At 46.5% G+C, this 21,722-nt stretch overlaps 1 protein-coding gene across 1 annotated transcript in view; it reads right to left on the bottom strand.

Annotated features, from left to right (window-relative positions):
* Nucleotides 1-21,508, bottom strand: part of LOC120036301 (cytoplasmic dynein 2 heavy chain 1-like) — a gene marked incomplete at its 5' end in the record, with an annotated part of 52,610 nt that extends 31,102 nt beyond the window's left edge. Inside the window, 5 exons of the mRNA XM_038982773.1 lie at nucleotides 505-636; nucleotides 2,124-2,201; nucleotides 2,291-2,341; nucleotides 2,474-2,539; nucleotides 21,419-21,508. Coding sequence (XP_038838701.1) covers nucleotides 505-636; nucleotides 2,124-2,201; nucleotides 2,291-2,341; nucleotides 2,474-2,539; nucleotides 21,419-21,508 — 417 coding nt within the window. The remainder of the gene's footprint in view (nucleotides 1-504; nucleotides 637-2,123; nucleotides 2,202-2,290; nucleotides 2,342-2,473; nucleotides 2,540-21,418) is intronic.
* Between the last annotated feature and the right edge of the window lie 214 nt (nucleotides 21,509-21,722).

Here is a 21,722-nt window from a genome sequence, read left to right as displayed (position 1 = left end):
AAGAGGAGATGGGAGAAGAGGAGGGGAGGAGGGGAGAAGAGGAGAGAGGAGACGGGAGAAGAGGGGAGACGGGAGAAGGGAGAAGAGGGGAGACGGGAGAAGAGGAGGGGAGGGGAGGAGGGGAGAAGAGGAGAGGGGAGAAGAAGAGACGGGAGAAGAGGAGACGGGAGAAGAGGAACCGGGAGAAGAGGAGAAGAGGAGGGGAGAAGAGGAGAGGGGAGACGGGAGAAAAAGAGAGGGGAGAAGAGGAGAGGGGAGACGGGAGAAGAGGAGAGGGGAGACGGGAGAAGAGGAGAGGGGAGACGGGAGAAGAAGAGAGAGGAGACAGGAGAAGAAGAGAGAGGAGACGGGAGAGGGGAAAATGAAGAGGGAGTAGGAAATGACTCAATCTGGGAGCACTGTAAAGAGAGCTTATCCTGTAAATGACTAAACATATAGGACAATTGATTATGTATCAGTGAAACACAAGGTTTGACTCATGTTAATCAGTGATTGACACCTCACCTGCTGGAACGGTTTGATCTTCTTGGCGATGGAGGGCGGGACTTCCTGTTCACAGTTGGAGCTCCGTGAGAAGGAGAGCCAGAGATCCGAGTCACTCAGACACAGAGACTGGTACAGGCCTGGGAACGTACTCTACATCAGAAGAGTGGAGAAAAGAGGGATGGAATGAAAGGATGAAGGTAAAAAGCTAAAGAGAGTCTCCTTTCACAGTGTGAATGTATGTCTACAAACCTTGAACATGGTAAACTCAGCAAAAAAAGAAACGTCCCCTTTTTCAGGACCCTGTCTTGAAAATCCAAATAACTTCACAGATCTTCATGGTAAAGAGATTAAACACTGTTTCCCATATTCAATGAACAATAAACAATTAATGAACATGCACCTGTGGAACAGTCGTTAAGACACTAACAGCTCACAGACGGTAGCCAATTAAGGACACAGTTATGAAAACTTAGGACACTAAAGAGGCCTTTCTACTGACTCTGAAAAACACAAAAAGAAAGATGCCCATGGTCCCTGCTCATCTGTGTGAACGTGCGTTAGGCAAGCTGCAAGGAGGCATGAGGACTGCAGATGTGGCCAGGGCAAAAAATTGCAATACTGTCCGTACAGTGAGACGCCAAAGACAGCGCTACAGGGAGACAGGATGGCAACAACAACTGCCCGAGTTACACCAGGAACACACAATGCCTCCATCAGTACTCAGACTGTCCGCAATAGGTTGAGAGAGGCTGGACTGAGGGTTTGTAGGCCTGTTGTAAGGCAGGTTCTCACCAGACATTACCGGCAACAACGTCGCCTATGGGCACAAACCCACCATCGCTGGACCAGACAGGACTGGCAAAAAGTACTCTTCACTGACGAGTCACGTTTTGTCTCACCAGGGGTGATGGCCAGATTCGCGTTTATTGTCGAAGGAATGAGTGTTACACTGAGGCCTGTATTCTGGAGCGGATCGATTTGGAGGTGGAGGGTCCGTCATGGTCTGGGGCGGTGTGTCACATCATCATCGGACTGAGCTTGTTGTCATTGTAGGCAATCTCAACGCTGTGCGTTACAGGGAAGACATCCTCCTCCCTCATGTGGTACCCTTCCTGCAGGCTCATCCTGACATGACCCTCCAGCATGACAATGCCACCAGTCATACTGCTCGTTCTGTGCGTGATTTCCTGCAAGACAGGAATGTCAGTGTTCTGCCATGGCCAGAGAAGAGCCCGGATCTCAATCCCACTGAGCACGTCTGGGACCTGTTGGATCAGAGGGTGATTGTGTATGTGTGTCATTCAGAGGGTGAAGGGGCAAGACAAAAGATGTAAGTGCCTTTGAACGGGGTATGGTAGTAGGTTCCAGGCACACCGGTTTGTGTCAAGAACTGCAACGCTGCTGGGTTTTTCATGGTCAAGTTTCCCGTGTGTATCAATAATGGTCCACCACCCAAAGGACATCCAGCCAACTTGACACAACTGTAGGAAGCATTGGAGTCAACATGGGCCAGCATCCCTGTGGAACACAATCGACACCTTGTAGAGTCCATACACTGACGAATTGAGGAAGTTCTGAGGGCAAAGGGGTGTGCAACTCAATATTAGGAAGGTGTTTTGTACACTCAGTGTACGAACCTTGAACATGGCTACAGCTCCAAGTCTCTCTTGATCAATCCAGGAAGGAATCTGCTCCCGCAAAGATTTCTGGGTATCCTGTAGGCGGAAAAGGAAGAGAAGATCGGTTCAACTGTGATAAGAGAGATGAGGTGAATGAGACACACACACACTGCTGTTGTACGTACCGCCTTTCTCACCATATCCCCTACTACGAGGCCAGTGAAGGCATCCCACTCCTGTAGTGGAAGCAGAGAGACAACAGCATTATGATGAAAAGGAGATGATGTCAGGTGGACAGGACTTCCTGACTGAAGAGGAAAAGCCTATGTGTGATAATGATCATGTTATGAATGGTTATAACAACTTACATTCTCTTGGAAGAGGTCTGGGTGCATCCCTCTGACAAAGTGCATGGCAAACATCAGCTGGTCAGCCTGCAGAGGAAGAACAGAGAGAGAGAGGGAGGGAGGGGGAGAGAAAGAAGAGTCAGAGAGAGAGAAATACGAGTCAGAGAGAGAGAGAGGGGAGGGAAAGAGAGAGCGAGAGAGAAGAGTCAGAGAGAGAGAGAGAGGGGAGGGAAAGAGAGAGCGAGAGAGAAGAGTCAGAGAGAGAGAGAGGGGAGGGAAAGAGAGAGCGAGAGAGAAGAGTCAGAGAGAGAGAGAGAGAGGGGAGGGAAAGAGAGAGTGAGACAGAAGAGTCAGAGAGAGAGAGATAGAGAGAGAGAGAGAGAGAGAGGGGAGGGAAAGAGAGAGAGAGAGAGAGAGAGAGAAGAGTCAGAGAGAGAGAGAGAGGGGAGGGAAAGAGAGAGAGAGAAGAGTCAGAGAGAGGGAGGGAGGGGAGGGAAAGAGAGAGAGAGAGAAGAGTCAGAGAGAGAGAGAGAGGGGAGGGAAAGAGAGAGAGAGAAGAGTCAGAGAGAGGGAGGGAGGGGAGGGAAAGAGAGAGAGAGAGAAGAGTCAGAGAGAGAAGAGTCTGTTGTGCTGGACAACAGTCCAGCACAACAACACCCCCTCAACTAGACCCAGACAACAACACCCCCTCAACTAGACCCAGACAACAACACCCCCTCAACTAGACCCAGACAACAACACCCCCTCAACTAGACCCAGACAACAACACCCCCTCAACTAGACCCAGACAACAACACCCCCTCAACTAGACCCAGACAACAACACCCCCTCAACTAGACCCAGACAACAACACCCCCTCAACTAGACCCAGACAACAACACCCCCCCAACTAGACCCAGACAACAACACCCCCCCAACTAGACCCAGACAACAACACCCCCCCAACTAGACCCAGACAACAACACCCCCCAACTAGACCCAGACAACAACACCCCCCCAACTAGACCCAGACAACAACACCCCCCCAACTAGACCCAGACAACAACACCCCCCCAACTAGACCCAGACAACAACACCCCCTCAACTAGACCCAGACAACAACACCCCCTCAACTAGACCCAACTAGACCCAGACAACAACACCCCCTCAACTAGACCCAGACAACAACACCCCCTCAACTAGACCCAGACAACAACACCCCCTCAACTAGACCCAACTAGACCCAGACAACAACACCCCCTCAACTAGACCCAGACAACAACACCCCCTCAACTAGACCCATACAACAACACCCCCTCAACTAGACCCATACAACAACACCCCCTCAACTAGACCCAGACAACAACACCCCCTCAACTAGACCCAGACAACAACACCCCCTCAACTAGACCCAGACAACAACACCCCCCAACTAGACCCAGACAACAACACCCCCTCAACTAGACCCAGACAACAACACCCCCTCAACTAGACCCAGACAACAACACCCCCTCAACTAGACCCAGACAACAACACCCCCTCAACTAGACCCAGACAACAACACCCCCTCAACTAGACCCAGACAACAACACCCCCTCAACTAGACCCAGACAACAACACCCCCTCAACTAGACCCAGACAACAACACCCCCTCAACTAGACCCAGACAACAACACCCCCCCAACTAGACCCAGACAACAACACCCCCCCAACTAGACCCAGACAACAACACCCCCCCAACTAGACCCAGACAACAACACCCCCCCAACTAGACCCAGACAACAACACCCCCCCAACTAGACCCAGACAACAACACCCCCCCAACTAGACCCAGACAACAACACCCCCTCAACTAGACCCAGACAACAACACCCCCTCAACTAGACCCAACTAGACCCAGACAACAACACCCCCTCAACTAGACCCAGACAACAACACCCCCTCAACTAGACCCATACAACAACACCCCCTCAACTAGACCCATACAACAACACCCCCTCAACTAGACCCAGACAACAACACCCCCTCAACTAGACCCAGACAACAACACCCCCTCAACTAGACCCAGACAACAACACCCCCTCAACTAGACCCAGACAACAACACCCCCTCAACTAGACCCAACTAGACCCAGACAACAACACCCCCCCAACTAGACCCAGACAACAACACCCCCCCAACTAGACCCAGACAACAACACCCCCCCCAACTAGACCCAGACAACAACACCCCCCCAACTAGACCCAGACAACAACACCCCCCCAACTAGACCTGGAGAGCTGGAGGGTGTGAGAGACGTGTCTGCACTCTGGACTGTGGTGAGACAACTTCAACAGGAGAAAGAGCAGGGGCAGAAGGAGGAGGCCCAGCGGCAGGAGAAGGTGAGAAAGATGATGTGTGACAGAGAACAACCCATGAGAGAGCTGGCCACCCCCGCATAGAAACCAGCAGAACAGCCCACAGGCCCAAATGACCTGAGAGCACAGCAGGACAGGGTGGCCACAGCACTCAAGGGAGTGATTGAAAAAACTTCTTCCACTTTCCCCAACTCATGAGTAGTTATTTTCACCCTGCTACCACCGAAAATACTTCCACCCTGCCACCATACAGTAAGTTAATGTAAGCATTTCCTGTGACTGTGCCTCAAAACCTAACATCTACCCACCACTCCACCCTGGACAGCCTTTTATTACCAGGTCCACACCTATATAAGGCAGCAGTGCCCACCTTCGACCAGGACCCTAAAAGGACATCGCCCTAAACCGCAGTCCCAACACCTCACACAGGAGCAACAGATCAACAGACACCCCGCCCAGACCAGCGAAACACTCTGCTATGGCCCCTCCTGCACACCACATGCCCACCACTCCCTCAAAGAAGGCCTCAACATGAAAGTAAAAATAAGCCCAGGCCATGAGCAGGAAAACAGGCCCAAACCCCACTCTTACACTGGCCCAAGCTAATGGCATGTTCCAGATGCTCAGCAGGCTATGCTCACACTTACTGGGCTTAGGCCAAACCATACGACCAAAACAATTGGACACTTTATGGAACACAAAGCCTTTACTATCTTATCCTGAAAAATCCAAGGCCTGAGGTCATCTGCCTTTGGCCTAAAGAGCAGGAACCTGGACTTCATCAAATACATTAGAAAAACATAATCCTACAAGAAACCTGGTATATAGGAGACAGACCTGCCCTCTAGGTTACAGAGAGCTGGTAGTCCCATCCACCAAACTACCAGGTGTGAAACAGGGTAGAGACTCAGGGGATATGCAAATGTGGTATAGAGCAGACCGAACCCACTCTATTAAATGAATTCCTTTTGAATTTCCTAATTGAATGATCTCAACAGAGAATAATGTCCCCATGTGTGCTAGCTACTGTATTTCCCCCAGTAAAATCCCTATACTTAATGAAGACAGCTTCTCCATCCTGGAGGGGGAGATCAATCATTTCCAGGGACATATACTAGTCTGTGGCGACCTAAATGCCAGAACTGGACAAGAACCTGACACCCTCAGCACACAGGGGGACAAACACCTGTGACAGCATTCCCTCCCCCGTATGGCCCCTTAACCAACTAACAGAACATCATTTTCAAAAACGGGTCACAACTCTTGTAGATCAGTCGCACGCTGGGTCTGTATACAGTCAATGGTAGGCTTCGAGGGAACTCCTTCGGTAGGGTACACCTGTACACTACCGGTCAAAAGTTTTAAAGGTTTTACAACACCTACTCATTCAAGGATTTTTTTATTTTTTTTCACTATTTTCTACATTGTAGAAAAATAACACATATGGAATCACTTAGTAACCCAAAAAGTGTTAAACAAATCAAAATATATTTTATATTTGAGATTCTTCAAATAGCCACCCTTTGCCTTGATGAGAGCTTTGCACACTCTTGGCATTCTCTCAACCAACTTCACCTGGAATGCTTTCCCAACAGTCTTGAAGGAGTTCCCACATATGCTGAGCACTTGTTGGCTGCTTTTCCTTCATTCTGCGGTCCGACTCATCCCAAACTATCTCAATTAGGTTGACGTCGGGGGTTTGTGGAGGCCAGGTCATCTGATGCAGCACTCCATCTTGGTAAAATAGCCCTTACACAGCCTGGAGGTGTGTTGGGTCATTGTAAAACAAATGATAGTCCCACTAAGCCCAAACCAGATGGGATGGCGTATTGCTGCAGAATGCTGTGGTAGCCATGCTGGTTAGGTGTGCGTTGAATTCTAAATAAATCACAGACATTGTCACCAGCAAATCACCCCCACACCATAACACCTCCTCCTCCATGCTTTATGGTGGGAAATACACATGTTGAGATCATCCATTCACCTACACCGCGTCTCACAAAGACACAGCGGTTGGAGCAACAACAAAAAAAATCGCCATTAAAGGACACATTTCCACCTCTCTAATGTCCATTGCTCGTGTTTCTTGGCCCTAGCAAGTCTCTTCTTCTTATTGGTGTCCATTAGTAGTGGTTTCTTTGCAGCAATTCGACCATGAAGGTCTGATTCACATAGTCTCCTCTGAACAGTTGATGTTGAGATGTGTCTGTTACTTAAACTCTGTGAAGCATTTATTTGAGCTGCAATTTCTGAGGCTGATAACTCCAATGAACGTATCCTCTGCATTAGAGGTAACTATGGGTCTTCCTTTCCTGTGGCGGTCCTCATGAGAGCCAGTTTCATCATGGCGCTTGATGGTTATTGCGACTGCACTTGAATAAACTTTCAAAGTTCTTGAAATGTTCCATATTGACTGACCTTCATGTCTTAAAGTAATGATGGACTGTCGTTTGTCTTTTCTTATTTGAGCTGTTCTTGCCATAATATGGACTTGGTACCTCATGAAGTTGGTTGAGAAAATGCCAAGAGTGTGCAAAGCTGTCATCAAGGCAAAGGGTGGCTATTTGAAGAATCTCAAATATAAAATACATTTGTATTTATTTAAAACTTTTTTGGTTACTACATGATTCCATATGTTATTTCATAGTTTTGATGTCTTCACTATTATTCTACAATGTAGAAAATAGTAAAAATAAAGAAAGAATCCTTGAATGAGTAGGTGTTGTAAAACTTTTGACCGGTAGTGTAGCTCATCCCTGGGCAGAAGTACTGTAGACTACTTCCTCACCGACCTCAATCCAGATTCTGTCAGAGCATTCACAGTCAGCCCACTGACACCCCTATCAGATCACAGAAAAATCACTATCTAATTCAACGGAGCAATAATAAACCACGAGGCATCGAAGCCGAACAAACTGCATACTACCCCCTAACCCCAACCCCTAACCCTAACCCCAACCCCTAACCCTAAACCTAACCCCTAACCCTATAGATCAGTGGTCACCAACCAACCTTTTCTGAGTCAAGATCACTTTCTGAGTCAAAATGCAAGCTGAGATCTACCACTCTGATTTTATATTAACATGACTTACAAAATGTAAGCCTATGCAAAATTAACCAATTAAAAACAGTACTGTAGCAATGAGGTTTGTGCAGTAAGCTATAGGCCCAATACATTATCACCACATATTGGCTTTGCTTAAATTTACCTGCCAATGCATTGTTGTTCGGGACATTTAAAAAAATATATATTTAAAAATTTGAGGTAGGCTATACGATCACACCTGTAATAGATCCGTTGTTGTATTACTTGTGAGGCACAGCTGAGTAAGCATACATTTAAATAATTAGGCTTTTTATCTTATCTGGGCTGATGGTGCCTCCATCTGATGGTCAGTCTCAGCGGAGGGAGAGAGCAGCAGACTGAGGGTCAGTCTCAGCGGAGGGAGAGAGCAGCAGACTGAGGGTCAGTCTCAGCGGAGGGAGAGAGCAGCAGACTGAGGGTCAGTCTCAGCGGAGAGAGAGCGCAGCAGACTGATGGTCAGTCTCAGCGGAGGGAGAGAGCAGCAGACTGAGGGTCAGTCTCAGCGGAGGGAGAGAGCAGCAGACTGAGGGTCAGTCTCAGCGGAGGGAGAGAGCAGCAGACGGATGGTCAGTCTCAGCGGAGGGAGAGAGCAGCAGACTGAGGGTCCGTCTCAGCGGAGGGAGAGAGCAGCAGACTGATGGTCAGTCTCAGCGGAGGGAGAGAGCAGCAGACTGAGGGTCAGTCTCAGCGGAGGGAGAGAGCAGCAGACTGAGGGTCAGGCTCAGCGGAGGGAGAGAGCAGCAGACTGAGGGTCAGTCTCAGCGGAGGGAGAGAGCAGCAGACTGAGGGTCAGTCTCAGCGGAGGCAGAGAGCAGCAGACTGATGGTCAGTCTCAGCGGAGGGAGAGAGCAGCAGACTGAGGGTCAGTCTCAGCGGAGGGAGAGAGCAGCAGACTGAGGGTCAGTCTCAGCAGAGGGAGAGAACAGCAGACTGATGGTCAGTCTCAGCGGAGGGAGAGAACAGCAGACTGATGGTCAGTCTCAGCGGAGGGAGAGAGCAGCAGACTGAGGGTCAGTCTCAGCGGAGGGAGAGAGCAGCAGACTGAGGGTCCGTCTCTCAACATCCTTCCTCTCTCTCTTTCCTCAACTGACACTGACCAAAAAGGGACACCGTCTTCCAGCTGATGGAGAAACTCGAGTCGCACCACATTATTTCTGCCTCAGGCACAAATTCACGTTGTTACTCCTACGAACAGAGAAAGTGAAATATTCCTTGATCTTAAAAAAGACCCAAACTGCTAATATTAATAATAACAACACAAGCCTATAGACACACTGTCCTCCTCATTCATTACTGCTGCAGTGCTTGTTGTAGTCATTCATTACTGCTGCAGTGCTTGTTGTAGTCATTCATTACTGCTGCAGTGCTTGTTGTAGTCATTCATTACTGCTGCAGTGCTTGTTGTAGTCATTCATTACTGCTGCAGTGCTTGTTGTAGTCATTCATTACTGCTGCAGTGCTTGTTGTAGTCATTCATTACTGCTGCAGTGCTTGTTGTAGTCATTCATTACTGCTGCAGTGCTTGTTGTAGTCATTCATTACTGCTGCAGTGCTTGTTGTAGTCATTCATTACTGCTGCAGTGCTGGTTGTAGTCATTCATTACTGCTGCAGTGCTTGTTGTAGTCATTCATTACTGCTGCAGTGCTTGTTGTAGTCATTCATTACTGCTGCAGTGCTTGTTGTAGTCATTCATTACTGCTGCAGTGCTTGTTGTAGTCATGCATTACTGCTGCAGTGCTTGTTGTAGTCATTCATTACTGCTGCAGTGCTTGTTGTAGTCATTCATTACTGCTGCAGTGCTTGTTGTAGTCATTCATTACTGCTGCAGTGCTTGTTGTAGTCATTCATTACTGCTGCAGTGCTTGTTGTAGTCATTCATTACTGCTGCAGTGCTTGTTGTAGTCATTCATTACTGCTGCTGTGCTTGTTGTAGTCATTCATTACTGCTGCAGTGCTGGTTGTAGCCATTCATTACTGCTGCAGTGCTGGTTGTAGTCATTCATTACTGCTGCAGTGCTGGTTGTAGTCATTCATTACTGCTGCTGTGCTTGTTGTAGTCATTCATTACTGCTGCAGTGCTGGTTGTAGTCATTCATTACTGCTGCAGTGCTGGTTGTAGTCATTCATTACTGCTGCAGTGCTTGTTGTAGTCATTCATTACTGCTGCAGTGCTTGTTGTAGTCATTCATTACTGCTGCAGTGCTTGTTGTAGTCATTCATTACTGCTGCAGTGCTTGTTGTAGTCATTCATTAATGCTGCAGTGCTTGTTGTAGTCATTCATTACTGCTGCAGTGCTGGTTGTAGTCATTCATTACTGCTGCAGTGCTGGTTGTAGTCATTCATTACTGCTGCAGTGCTTGTTGTAGTCATTCATTACTGCTGCAGTGCTTGTTGTAGCGCTGAGTGGAAATAGGAAGAACACTCATTTTATGTCTTATAAAAATGTTGAATACAAAGTGTTGACAGTGCTGAGTAAGAACTTAAACATGAACTCACTCATAAAAACAGCATCTCTTTGCTGTATTCGTTGACAGTCTCTCTCTAGTCATGGTTTTAAACGTTTTTAAATCTCACAGTATCAACTTTGCTGTAGCTTTCTTTATGCCTGCTACGTTACTGACGACTCTGTCATCTGAGCAATCTGATTGGCCAGCGGTGACATAGTGCACTTGATTTCCTCTCCAGGCCCACCGGGAAGGCAGAGTTTGTACCTTCAGACACATGAAATGGCAACAGTTTGCCTACCCGGCGCGCAGGGCAGCTGAATTGGCTGCACCTACCACCAACAGGAACACAAGGCTTTATCGTTGGGTTTTTACAGAAATGTTTGGCGATCGAAAGAAGGAACAGCATGACAGAAAACCGTGACTCAAGAATCAAATCACTTCTGGGAAGAAAAAAACAACACAAAGAGCTATCTATCCAAAATGAAGATGTATGGATAAACCACTTCTACAACCTGTTCAGCCATATAACAAAGAACCAAAAGCAAAAACATGTATACTGAACAAAAATATAAACGAAACATGTAAAGTGTTGGCCCCATGTTTCATAAGCAGAAATAAAAGATCCCAGAAATGTTCCATACGCACAAAAAGCTTATTTCTCTAAAATGCTGTGCACATCCTTGTTAGTGAGCTTTTATTTCTCCTTTGCCAAGACAATCCAACCCCCTGACAGGTGTGGCATATCAAGTAGCTGAATAAACAGCATGCTCATTATACAGGTGCACCTTGTGCTGGGGACAATAAAAGGCCACTCTTAAATGTTCAGTTTTGTCACACAACACAATGACACAGATGTCTCCATTTTTAGGGAGCGCACAATTGGCATGCTGAATGCAAGAATGTCCACCAGAACTGTTGCCAGAGAATTGAATGTTAATTTCTATACCACAAGCTGCCGCCAACGTTGTTTTAAAGAATTTGGCAGAACCTCCAATGGGCCTCACAACTGCAGACTACCTGTAACCACGCCAGCCCAGGACCTCACATCCGGTTTCTTTACCTGCAGGATCATGAGACAAGCCACCCGGACAGCTGATGAAACTGAGGAGTATTTCTATCCCCTTTTGTGGGGAAAAACTCGTTCTGATTGGTCAGTCATGTGCAACCCATAGATTAGGGCCTAATGAATGTATTTACATTGACTGATTTCCTATATGTAACTCAGTAACTGTAACTCAGTAACTGTAACTCAGTAACTGTAACTCAGTAACTGTAACTCAGTCAAATCTTTGAAATTGTTGCGTTTATATTTCTGTTCAGCATACATGATCATTTACTTAGAATCAGCTATTAAAGACTACCTTAACCCACTTGATTCTCCAACTACATTGGATGAGCCACAGAACAAAATACAAACCCTCCGACCCAAAAAGGCCTGTGGTGTTGATGGTATACTAAACAAAGTGATAAAATGTACAGACCACAAACTCAAATAGGCTATTCTTAAACTCTTCAGCATTATCCTCAGGTCTGGCATCTTCCCTAATATGTGACACAATTCAGGAAACTAGGCATATGTCGCAAGTCACGACTTCACAGGAGAGCTGTTTGAACGTAATTATTATATATTTTTTTATCAAAATCCATTTCTTGGCAGAAATGCCTTCTTGAACATGTGAACTTTCATGTTCCTTAACAAACTTGTATGCCTTCTGTAAATATGAATACCATTGTTAAGTTACAAGCCTTGTTAAGACACAGACAAAGGTAGCAACCTTCACACTAGCCATGATTGGCTGAGATAATGAGTGGGCTGGACATGCTGAGGGAGGAGTTCGGATTGGTCGGCCATAGAAGCGTGTCAGTCGGTGTTGGTAATCCTGTTGAACGCAGCTTTAAAAATAATGTATTGTGTAGTGGAGCTGCATAAGTGTCTCTCCACTTTCTGAAGGATCAAGTTGTGAAATCAGTGGAATTAGAGTCTGATAGATAAAGAGATGGAGGAAACACCTGTCTCTGGATTACATCTTCAAACTAAGGGCAACCGTGGCATGGCCTCTGTGACAGGGAGACGCGTCCATCACGCACGGTGATGTATACAGGTGAGATAGTCTAGCGTTAGCTAGCTAACGTTATATTTTCAGATATTACACGTTTTCTAATTTTGACAGAAAGTGGTTTCATTTCAAACTAAATTGCTTTGGCAATTTAAACACACAGTGCATTCGGAAAGTATTAAGACCCCTTGACTTTTTCCACATTCTGTTACGTTACAGTCTTATTCTAAAATTGATTAAATCGTTTTTTCCCTCATCAATCTACACACAATACCCCATAATGACAAAGCAAAAACAGGTTTTTAGAAATGTTTTCTAATTTATTAAAAACAAAAAACAGATATCACATTTACATAAGTATTCAGACCCTTTACACAGTACTTTGTTGAAGCACTTTTGGCAGCAATTACAGCCTCGAGTCTTCTTGGGTATGATGCTAAAAGCTTGGCACATCTGTATTTGGGGAGTTTCTCCCATTCTTCTCTGCAGATCCTGCACAGCTGTTTTCAGGTCTCTCCAGAGATGTTCAATCGGGTTCAAGTCCGGGCTCTGGTTGGGCCACTCTAGGATATTCTGAGACTTGTCCTGAAGCCTCTCCTGTATTGTGTTGGCTGTGTGCTTAGGGTCGTTGTCCTGTTGGAAGGTGAACCTTCGCCCCCCAGCCTGAGGTCCTGAGCACTCTGGAGCAGGTATTCATCAAGGATCTCCTTTGTACTTTGCTCCGTTCATCTTTCCCCTCGATCCTGATTAGTCTCCCAGTCCCTACCTCTGAAAAACACCCCCACAGCATGATGCTGCCACCACCATGCTTCACCGTAAAGATCGCGCCAGGTTTCCTCCAGACGTGAGGCTTTGCATTCAGTCCAAAGAGTTGAATCTTGGTTTCATCAGACCAGAGAATCTTGTTTCTCATGGTCTGAGAGTCCTTTAGGCAAACTCCAAGCGGGCTGTCATGTGCCTTTTACTGAGGAGTGGCTTCCGTCTGGCCACTCCACCATAAAGGTCTGATTGGTGGAGTGCTGCAGAGATAGTTGTCTTTCTGGAAGGTTCTCCCATCTCCACAGAGGAACTCTAGAGCTCTGTCAGAGTGACCATCGGTTTCTTGGTCGCCTCCCTGACCAAGGCCCTTCTCCCCCGATTGCTCAGTTTGGCCGGGCGGCCAGCTCTAGGAAGAGTCTTGGTCGTTACAAACTTCTTCCATTTAAGAATGATGGAGTCCACTGTGTTCTTGGGGACCTTCAATGCTGCAGTCATTTTTTGGTACACTTCCCCAGATCTGTGCCTCAACACAATCCTGTCTCGGAGCTCTATGGACAATTCCTTCAACCTCATGGCTTGGTTTTCACTCTGACCTGCACTGTCAACTGGGGAACCTTATATAGAAAGTTGTGTGCCTTTCCAAATCATGTCCAATCGATAGAATTTACCACAGGTGGACTTCAATCAAGTTGTAGAAACATCTCAAGGATGATTAATGGAAACATGATGCACCTGAGCTCTTTCTCATAGCAAATGGGCTGAATACTTATAGAAATATATTTTTCACTTGTGGAAAAAGTCAAAGGGTCTGAATACCTTTCTGAGGCGCTGCATGTTTCCCATGCCAATAAAGCCCTTTGAAATGAATGGGGGGGGGGGGGGGGGGGGCGGAGAGAGACAGAGAGAGAGAGAGAGAGACAGAGACAGAGACAGAGACAGACAGAGAGAAAGAGAGAGATAGAGAGACTGGATCCCCTATTCCCTCAGCTAATAAATGCTGAGGGTGGGCCGTTTATGACACACAGCCTGCTGATAGATTCTGGAGCATGGCGGTTTGGAGCCCAAAGGATCCATTTATTCTCACCAGCTAAACCCACCTGGACTCTCACATTTATCTATTTTTCTGTCACCACACACACACACACACACACAAGGAGTGCTAGGACTGCTAACGCAGGTTTTTTTCTGAATTATTCAGGAACAGCTTCTATACTGAGGCTCAGCCCTATCTGACCCATCAGTATTGGTATCAACACTGACTCATCAGATGAACCACAACACTTAGCATGATGACCATACCTCAGACATTAGCTGTAAGCCCTCACAGCTTTATCTGGAACATATAAACACATCAGCTCAACTGTACCACCAACATTACCTTTCACCTTTCATAGCCTCAACCACTCCATCACTACAGCACATTTTCTCAAAGAGACACAACATAAATCACCAATTAATTCACCCACTTTACCTGGCAGGGTCACAGTGCACACTCTATAACCACACAACCACAGCAGAGCGGAGTCAAAACACACACACACACAGTTATAGCGTTGGGCCAGTCACCGAAAGGTTGCCAATTCTAATCCCTGAGCGAAGGTGAAATATCTGTCGATGTGCCCTTAACCCTAATGCTCCAGGGTCGCTGCTGATAATGGCAGACCCTGGCCGTGAACTCGCTCTCCGAGAGTGTCCCAGGGAGAGTGTCCCAGGGAGAGTGTCCCAGGGAGAGTGTCCCAAGGAGAGTGTCCCAGGGAGAGTGGGATATGCAAAAACACTTTTCCAATACACACGTGTGAAACAGGACAAATATAAGCACCCACCAAACTATTATTACTATTCTAATTATTATACAAACACTCACGTTTGTTTTACTATCCTACCACACATACGCGCGCACACACCTGGACCCAATAAAGCTCTATGCACTCTCTAATTATAGGAAAACGCCACCCAAAAACAATCTTTTGGTATTTGCTTCATTAGTCCAATGTAGACATAGTCCCAACATGTTTTGCTTCATATGATGAATTCTGTATTAACATATCTTGATTGACGACAAGCAAAACATTGTGGGACAATTTCAACTAATTTCAACTAATACCAAAATAACATTTTGGAATTTTCCTTTAAGTGGCCTAGTGTTCTATCCAATGTCCTACACCAACCCCACAGTGACTACCCCAGATAGCCCCACAGTGACTACCCCAGATAGCTCCACAGTGACTACCCTAGATAGCTCCACAGTGACTACCCCAGATAGCTCCACAGTGACTACCCCAGATAGCCCCACAGTGACTACCCCAGATAGCTCCACAGTGACTACCCCAGATAGCTCCACAGTGACTACCCCAGATAGCTCCACAGTGACTACCCCAGATAGCTCCACAGTGACTACCCCAGATAGCTCCACAGTGACTACCCCAGATAGCCCCACAGTGACTACCCCAGATAGCTCCACAGTGACTACCCCAGATAGCTCCACAGTGACTACCCCAGATAGCTCCACAGTGACTACCCCAGATAGCCCCACAGTGACTACCCCAGATAGCCCCACAGTGACTACCCCAGATAGCTCCACAGTGACTACCCCAGATAGCCCCACAGTGACTACCCCAGATAGCCCCACAGTGACTACCCCAGATAGCTCCACAGTGACTACCCCAGATAGCCCCACAGTGACTACCCCAGATAGCCCCACAGTGACTACCCCAGATAGCCCCACAGTGACTACCCCAGATAGCCCCACAGTGACTACCCCAGATAGCCCCACAGTGACTACCCCAGATAGCCCCACAGTGACTACCCCAGATAGCCCCACAGTGACTACCCCAGATAGCCCCACAGTGACTACCCCAGATAGCCCCACAGTGACTACCCCAGATAGCCCCACAGTGACTACCCCAGATAGCCCCACAGTGACTACCCCAGATAGCTCCACAGTGACTACCCCAGATAGCTCCACAGTGACTACCCCAGATAGCCCCACAGTGACTACCCCAGATAGCCCCACAGTGACTACCCCAGATAGCCCCACAGTGACTACCCCAGATAGCCCCACAGTGACTACCCCAGATAGCTCCACAGTGACTACCCCAGATAGCCCCACAGTGACTACCCCAGATAGCCCCACAGTGACTACCCCAGATAGCCCCACAGTGACTACCCCAGATAGCCCCACAGTGACTACCCCAGATAGCCCCACAGTGACTACCCCAGATAGCCCCACAGTGACTACCCCAGATAGCCCCACAGTGACTACCCCAGATAGCCCCACAGTGACTACCCCAGATAGCCCCACAGTGACTACCCCAGATAGCCCCACAGTGACTACCCCAGATAGCTCCACAGTGACTACCCCAGATAGCTCCACAGTGACTACCCCAGATAGCTCCACAGTGACTACCCCAGATAGCTCCACAGTGACTACCCCAGATAGCTCCACAGTGACTACCCCAGATAGCTCCACAGTGACTACCCCAGATAGCCCCACAGTGACTACCCCAGATAGCTCCACAGTGACTAACCCAGCTAAACGCTCAGAACTCTTGTGTTTCATAATTTTCCTTCAAGAGGCTGACTGTATCTCCCAGGAGAAAGCAGCAGAGTGAGTGAAACAGCTCCTCTGTCTCTCTACATGTAGTGATACTGTCTGGTCCAAACCAGTAGAACATTGTTGCTGCCTGTAGCAGTGAAGACAAGGGAAGCCAGCGGGCATCTGGCCTTCCTCGACAACAAAACAAAATCTAAATCAGTGTTGCGCTAAACTGAGTGAGTATAACTGTGAATGGTCCCGGCACACCAAAAAAAAAGTGTCAACGGAAGCCAGCTTGGATTTGGCTTCACTCCTATCAAATCCCATTGAGAGCATATATGTCATTGACAGATACACTTGAATTGTTGCATCTCATTGCATCTCATTGTCACAACGCAATTATCACAACACATACTGTAGGTTGGAATATGGCTTTGGGGGGGGCGGGGCCTTCCCCAGGGATTTTACCCACACACCACTACTGCATGTGCGTTATTCAGTAATCAGTGAAAGTAAAGTCTGTTATTTCTATTCCATTTTGTGGTGTGACCTTGAGGTTTTGTCTGTGGGGATCTTTCCAGTAAAACTTCACTATCCTTGTCACATGACGTAGGATGGGTCTGTCAGAGCTGTCGCCTGTCATCTGTGCTGACGTGTTTAAATAAAGATTTCGAGAGAACGGATGCACACTGCTTACCTGGTGGGACTTTGTCTCTGTGTGAACTAAAACAGAGAGGGACAGAGTCTCTACAGACACACGTCTCAGATACACACACATAGTTCTCTGTGGAGTTGTCTGTGTGTCTGGGCTGAGAGGTAGTGATTGGGGAGTGGCCTTGCGGCTGTGTTGAGTTAGAGGTGATCTGGGAAGACTCTGCCTCAAATGGAACTGTCACTCAAACTATGGCCGGGGGATGGCTTTCTCTCCAAACTCTCATAGTCTCACGTCACAATTAGATGTTCATCCCTGTCTCTCAAAATGTCAAATTTCAAAGTGTTTAAGGTTAACTTTAGGCATTAATTCCGAATTCTTAAGGTTAAGCATTAACTCCGAAGGGTTAAGGTTTGGGATAGGCTTAAAACAAAAAAATAACTTTCTATTGCTGATACCAACATGCAACCTTTTAAACCAGAGGCAGACGCCATCCCCATTCGAAACCTACTTCAAGGTAACAGCGCTCATTGTTGCCCCTAGTGGCCAGTTTCCACATCTCCCGACGTCCTCAGACATCGAATACTGACAATGGTGATCTCCCACCCTTTAATTTACGGATAGCCAGGGGAAAGCTCCAACACTCAGACATAATTTACAAATAAAGCATGTGTGTTTAGTAAGTCCTCCAGATCAGAGGCAGTAGGGATGAACAGGGATGTTCTCTGTTTAGTGAGTCCTCCAGATCAGAGGCAGTAGGGATGAACAGGGAAGTTCTCTTGATAAGAGCCTGAATTAGACTATTTCCTGTCCTGCTAAGCATTCTAAATGTAAGTACTTTTGGGTGTCGGGGAAAATGTATTGAGTAAAATGACATTATTTTCTTTAGGAATGTAGGGAAGTAAAAGTTGTCCAAAATATGAATAGTAAAGTACAGATACCCCCCCCCCCCCAAAATAGTTAAGTAGTACTTTAAAGTATTTTTTACTTAAGTACTTTACACCAGTGGTAACAGCATTGCAAAGTCATAGAGGATATCATTCATGTTACCATGCATGGCAGTAGTAAGAAACGATGCATGTCCCCACACTCAGCATTAATCTCTTTATCTAGATACAGTTGAAGTCGGATGTTTACATACACCTTAGCCAAATACATTTAAACTCAGTTTTTCACAATTCCTGACATTTAATCCTCGTAACAATTCCCTGTCTTAAGGTCAGTTAGGATCCCCACTTTATTTTAAGAATGTGAAACAGACAGAATAATAGTAGAGAGAATTATTTATTTCAGCTTTTATTTCTTTCCTCACATTCCCAGTAGGTCAGAAGTTTACATACACTCAATTAGTATTCGGTAGCATTGCCTTTAAAATGTTTAACTTGGGTCAAACGTTTCGGGTAGCCTACCACAAGCTTCTCACAATAAATTGGGTGAATTTTGACTCATTGCTCCTGACAGAGCTGGTGTAACTGAGTCAGGTTTGTAGGCCTCCTTGCTTGCACACGCTTTTTCAGTTCTGCCCACAAATGTTCTATGGGATTGAGATCAGGGCTTTGTGATGGCCACTCCAATACCTTGACTTTGTTGTCCTTAAGCCATTTTGCCACAACTTTGGAAGTATGCTTGGGGTCATTGTCCATTTGGAAGACCCATTTGCGACCAAGCTTTAACTTCCTGACTGATGTCTTGAGATGTTCCTTCAATATACCCACATAATTTCCCTGCCTCAAGATGCCATCTATATTGTGAAGTTAACCAGGCTGTCATGCAGCAAAGCACCACCACAACATGATGCTGCCACCCCCGTGCTTCACGTTTGGGATGGTGTTCTTCGGCTTGCAAGCCTCCCTCTTTTTCCTCCAAACATAACGATGTTCATTATGGCCAAACAGTTCTATTTGTGTTTAATCAGACCAGAGGACATTTCTCCAAAAAGTACGATCTTTGTCCCCATGTGCAGTGGCTTCTTCCTTGCTGAGCGGCCTTTCAGGTTATGTCGATATAGGACTCGTTTTACTGTGGATATAGATACTTTTGTACCTGTTTCCTCCAGCATCTTCACAAGGTCCTTTGCTGTTGTTCAGGGATTGATTTGCACTTTTCGCACCAAAGTACGTTCATCTCTAGGAGACAGAACGCGTCTCCTTCCTGAGCGGTATGATGGCTGCATGGTCCCATGGTGTTTATACTTGCGTACTATTGTTTGTACAGATGAACGTGGTACCTTCAGGCGTTTGGAAAATGCTCCTAAGGATGAACCAGACTTGTGGAGGTCTACAGATGTCAATTAGCCTATCAGAAGCTTCTAAAGCCATGACATCATTTTCTGGAATTTTACAAGCTGTTTAAAGGCACAGTTAACTTAGTGTATGTAAAGTTCTGACCCACTGGAATACAGTAAATTATAAGTGAAATAATCTGTCTGTAAACAATTGTTGGGAAAATTACTTGTGTCATGCACAAAGTAGATGTCCTAACCGACTTGCCAAAGCTATAGTTTGTTAACAAGAAATTTGTGGAGTGGTTGAAAAACTAGTTTTAATGACTCCAACCTAAGTGTATGTAAACTTCCGACTTCAACTGTAGGAAAGGTCTTTATCTAGACAGGAAAGGTCTTTATCTAGACAGGAAAGGTCTTTATCTAGACAGACAGGAAAGGTCTTTATCTAGACAGACAGGAAAGGTCTTTATCTAGACAGACAGGAAAGGTATTTATCTAGACAGGAAAGGTCTTTATCTAGACAGACAGGAAAGGTCTTTATCTAGACAGACAGGAAAGGTCTTTATCTAGACAGGAAAGGTCTTTATCTAGACAGGAAAGGTCTTTATCTAGACAGACAGGAAAGGTCTTTATCTAGACAGACAGGAAAGGTCTTTATCTAGACAGGAAAGGTCTTTATCTAGACAGACAGGAAAGGTCTTTATCTAGACAGGAAAGGTCTTTATCTAGACAGGAAAGGTCTTTATCTAGACAGACAGGAAAGGTCTTTATCTAGACAGACAGGAAAGGTCTTTATCTAGACAGACAGGAAAGGTCTTTATCTCCTCCTGCCTCATATATTTCTCTTTCTTTCTCTCAGAGGAGATGAAGTATTCAGAACTCCAATAAAAACTCAAACACACGCCTCTTTAGTTTACTCTCGTGTCTCTGGTAGGATATATGGAGTGTGTGTGTGTGTGTGTTTGTGTGTATGTGTTGGAGAACAAAAGGAAAACTTCAGAGCGTCTCATCTCAAAGCCTGACCTTTCCACTCCGCCGTTACCCAGCATTCCCTCTGCTCCGACGTGATGCCCATGCAGAGGGCTGCTGCTCTCCACACACACACACACACACACGCGCGCCCGCACTGGCATTTCAGAGGTCCAGTGTCCTCTAGCACCAGTCCTGACTAATCGGACTAAGTTTTTCAGGTGTGAATCACCAGAGATTACTACTTGACCAGAGGAAGCCTGTTATTATAGATCACTTAAACTCCCCTTTATGATACTATTTCATTATCTGTGTGTGCTTGTGGACTGCTGATCCAGTGACAGAAGGGAAGGGAGAAGAGAAAGGGAGTGAGGGAGCGAGAAAAAGAAAGAGAGAGAGAGACTGACACACTGACAGCCACATCAGACAGCAACAACACCTGGAACCTGTCAAACCAACAGATATCACCTTAACCATAGCAACCTTTCTCTCTCTGTCTCCTCACCCTCTCCTCCACTCTCTCTGAGGACAGAGGAACAGCGTAGCCTCATGGTAATGTAATCCAGTGTTTCCTCTATGTTAATGTGAGGACGGCAGCAGATGGACTGAGCTGAGAGGTTAATGCAGATAGTGTCTGTCCTCCAGCCATATCTATTGACTGACACACACACACACACACTAGGAGGGTGGTGAGGGGAGGACAGCTCATACTAATGTCCTGGAAACCATGTGTTTGATGTATTTGATACCATTCCACTCCAGTCATAACCACAAGCCCATCCTCCCCAATTAAGGTGCCACCAACCTCCTGTGACAAACACACGTCCGTCCTGCCAGCAGACACCTTATTCTGTACATCACCTGTCCTTGACTGCAGTGTATGCATGTGTGTGTTCTGACCTTGAAGAGTGAGCGGCAGACGTATTCGTACACCATGCTCTTCAGACTGGCCTCCAGGGCTGCTATCCTGGCCTCCGTAGTCTCTGCCTCCTGGGGATGGGTGATAGACAGATGGATGACAGCTGTCAGTTACATTGTAAAACAAACGAGTCACACGGCAGTGTGATTTATTTACCCTTCACGGCAGTGTGATTTATTTACCCTTCTCGGCAGTGTGATTTATTTACCCTTCTCGGCAGTGTGATTTATTTACCCTTCACGGCAGTGTGATTTATCCACCCTTCACGGCAGTGTGATTTATTTA

This window comes from Salvelinus namaycush, unplaced genomic scaffold (genome assembly GCF_016432855.1).
Source record: "Salvelinus namaycush isolate Seneca unplaced genomic scaffold, SaNama_1.0 Scaffold1293, whole genome shotgun sequence".
NCBI classification, from domain to species: domain Eukaryota; kingdom Metazoa; phylum Chordata; class Actinopteri; order Salmoniformes; family Salmonidae; genus Salvelinus; species Salvelinus namaycush.
This window is presented reverse-complemented; position numbering and strand designations above follow the sequence as displayed.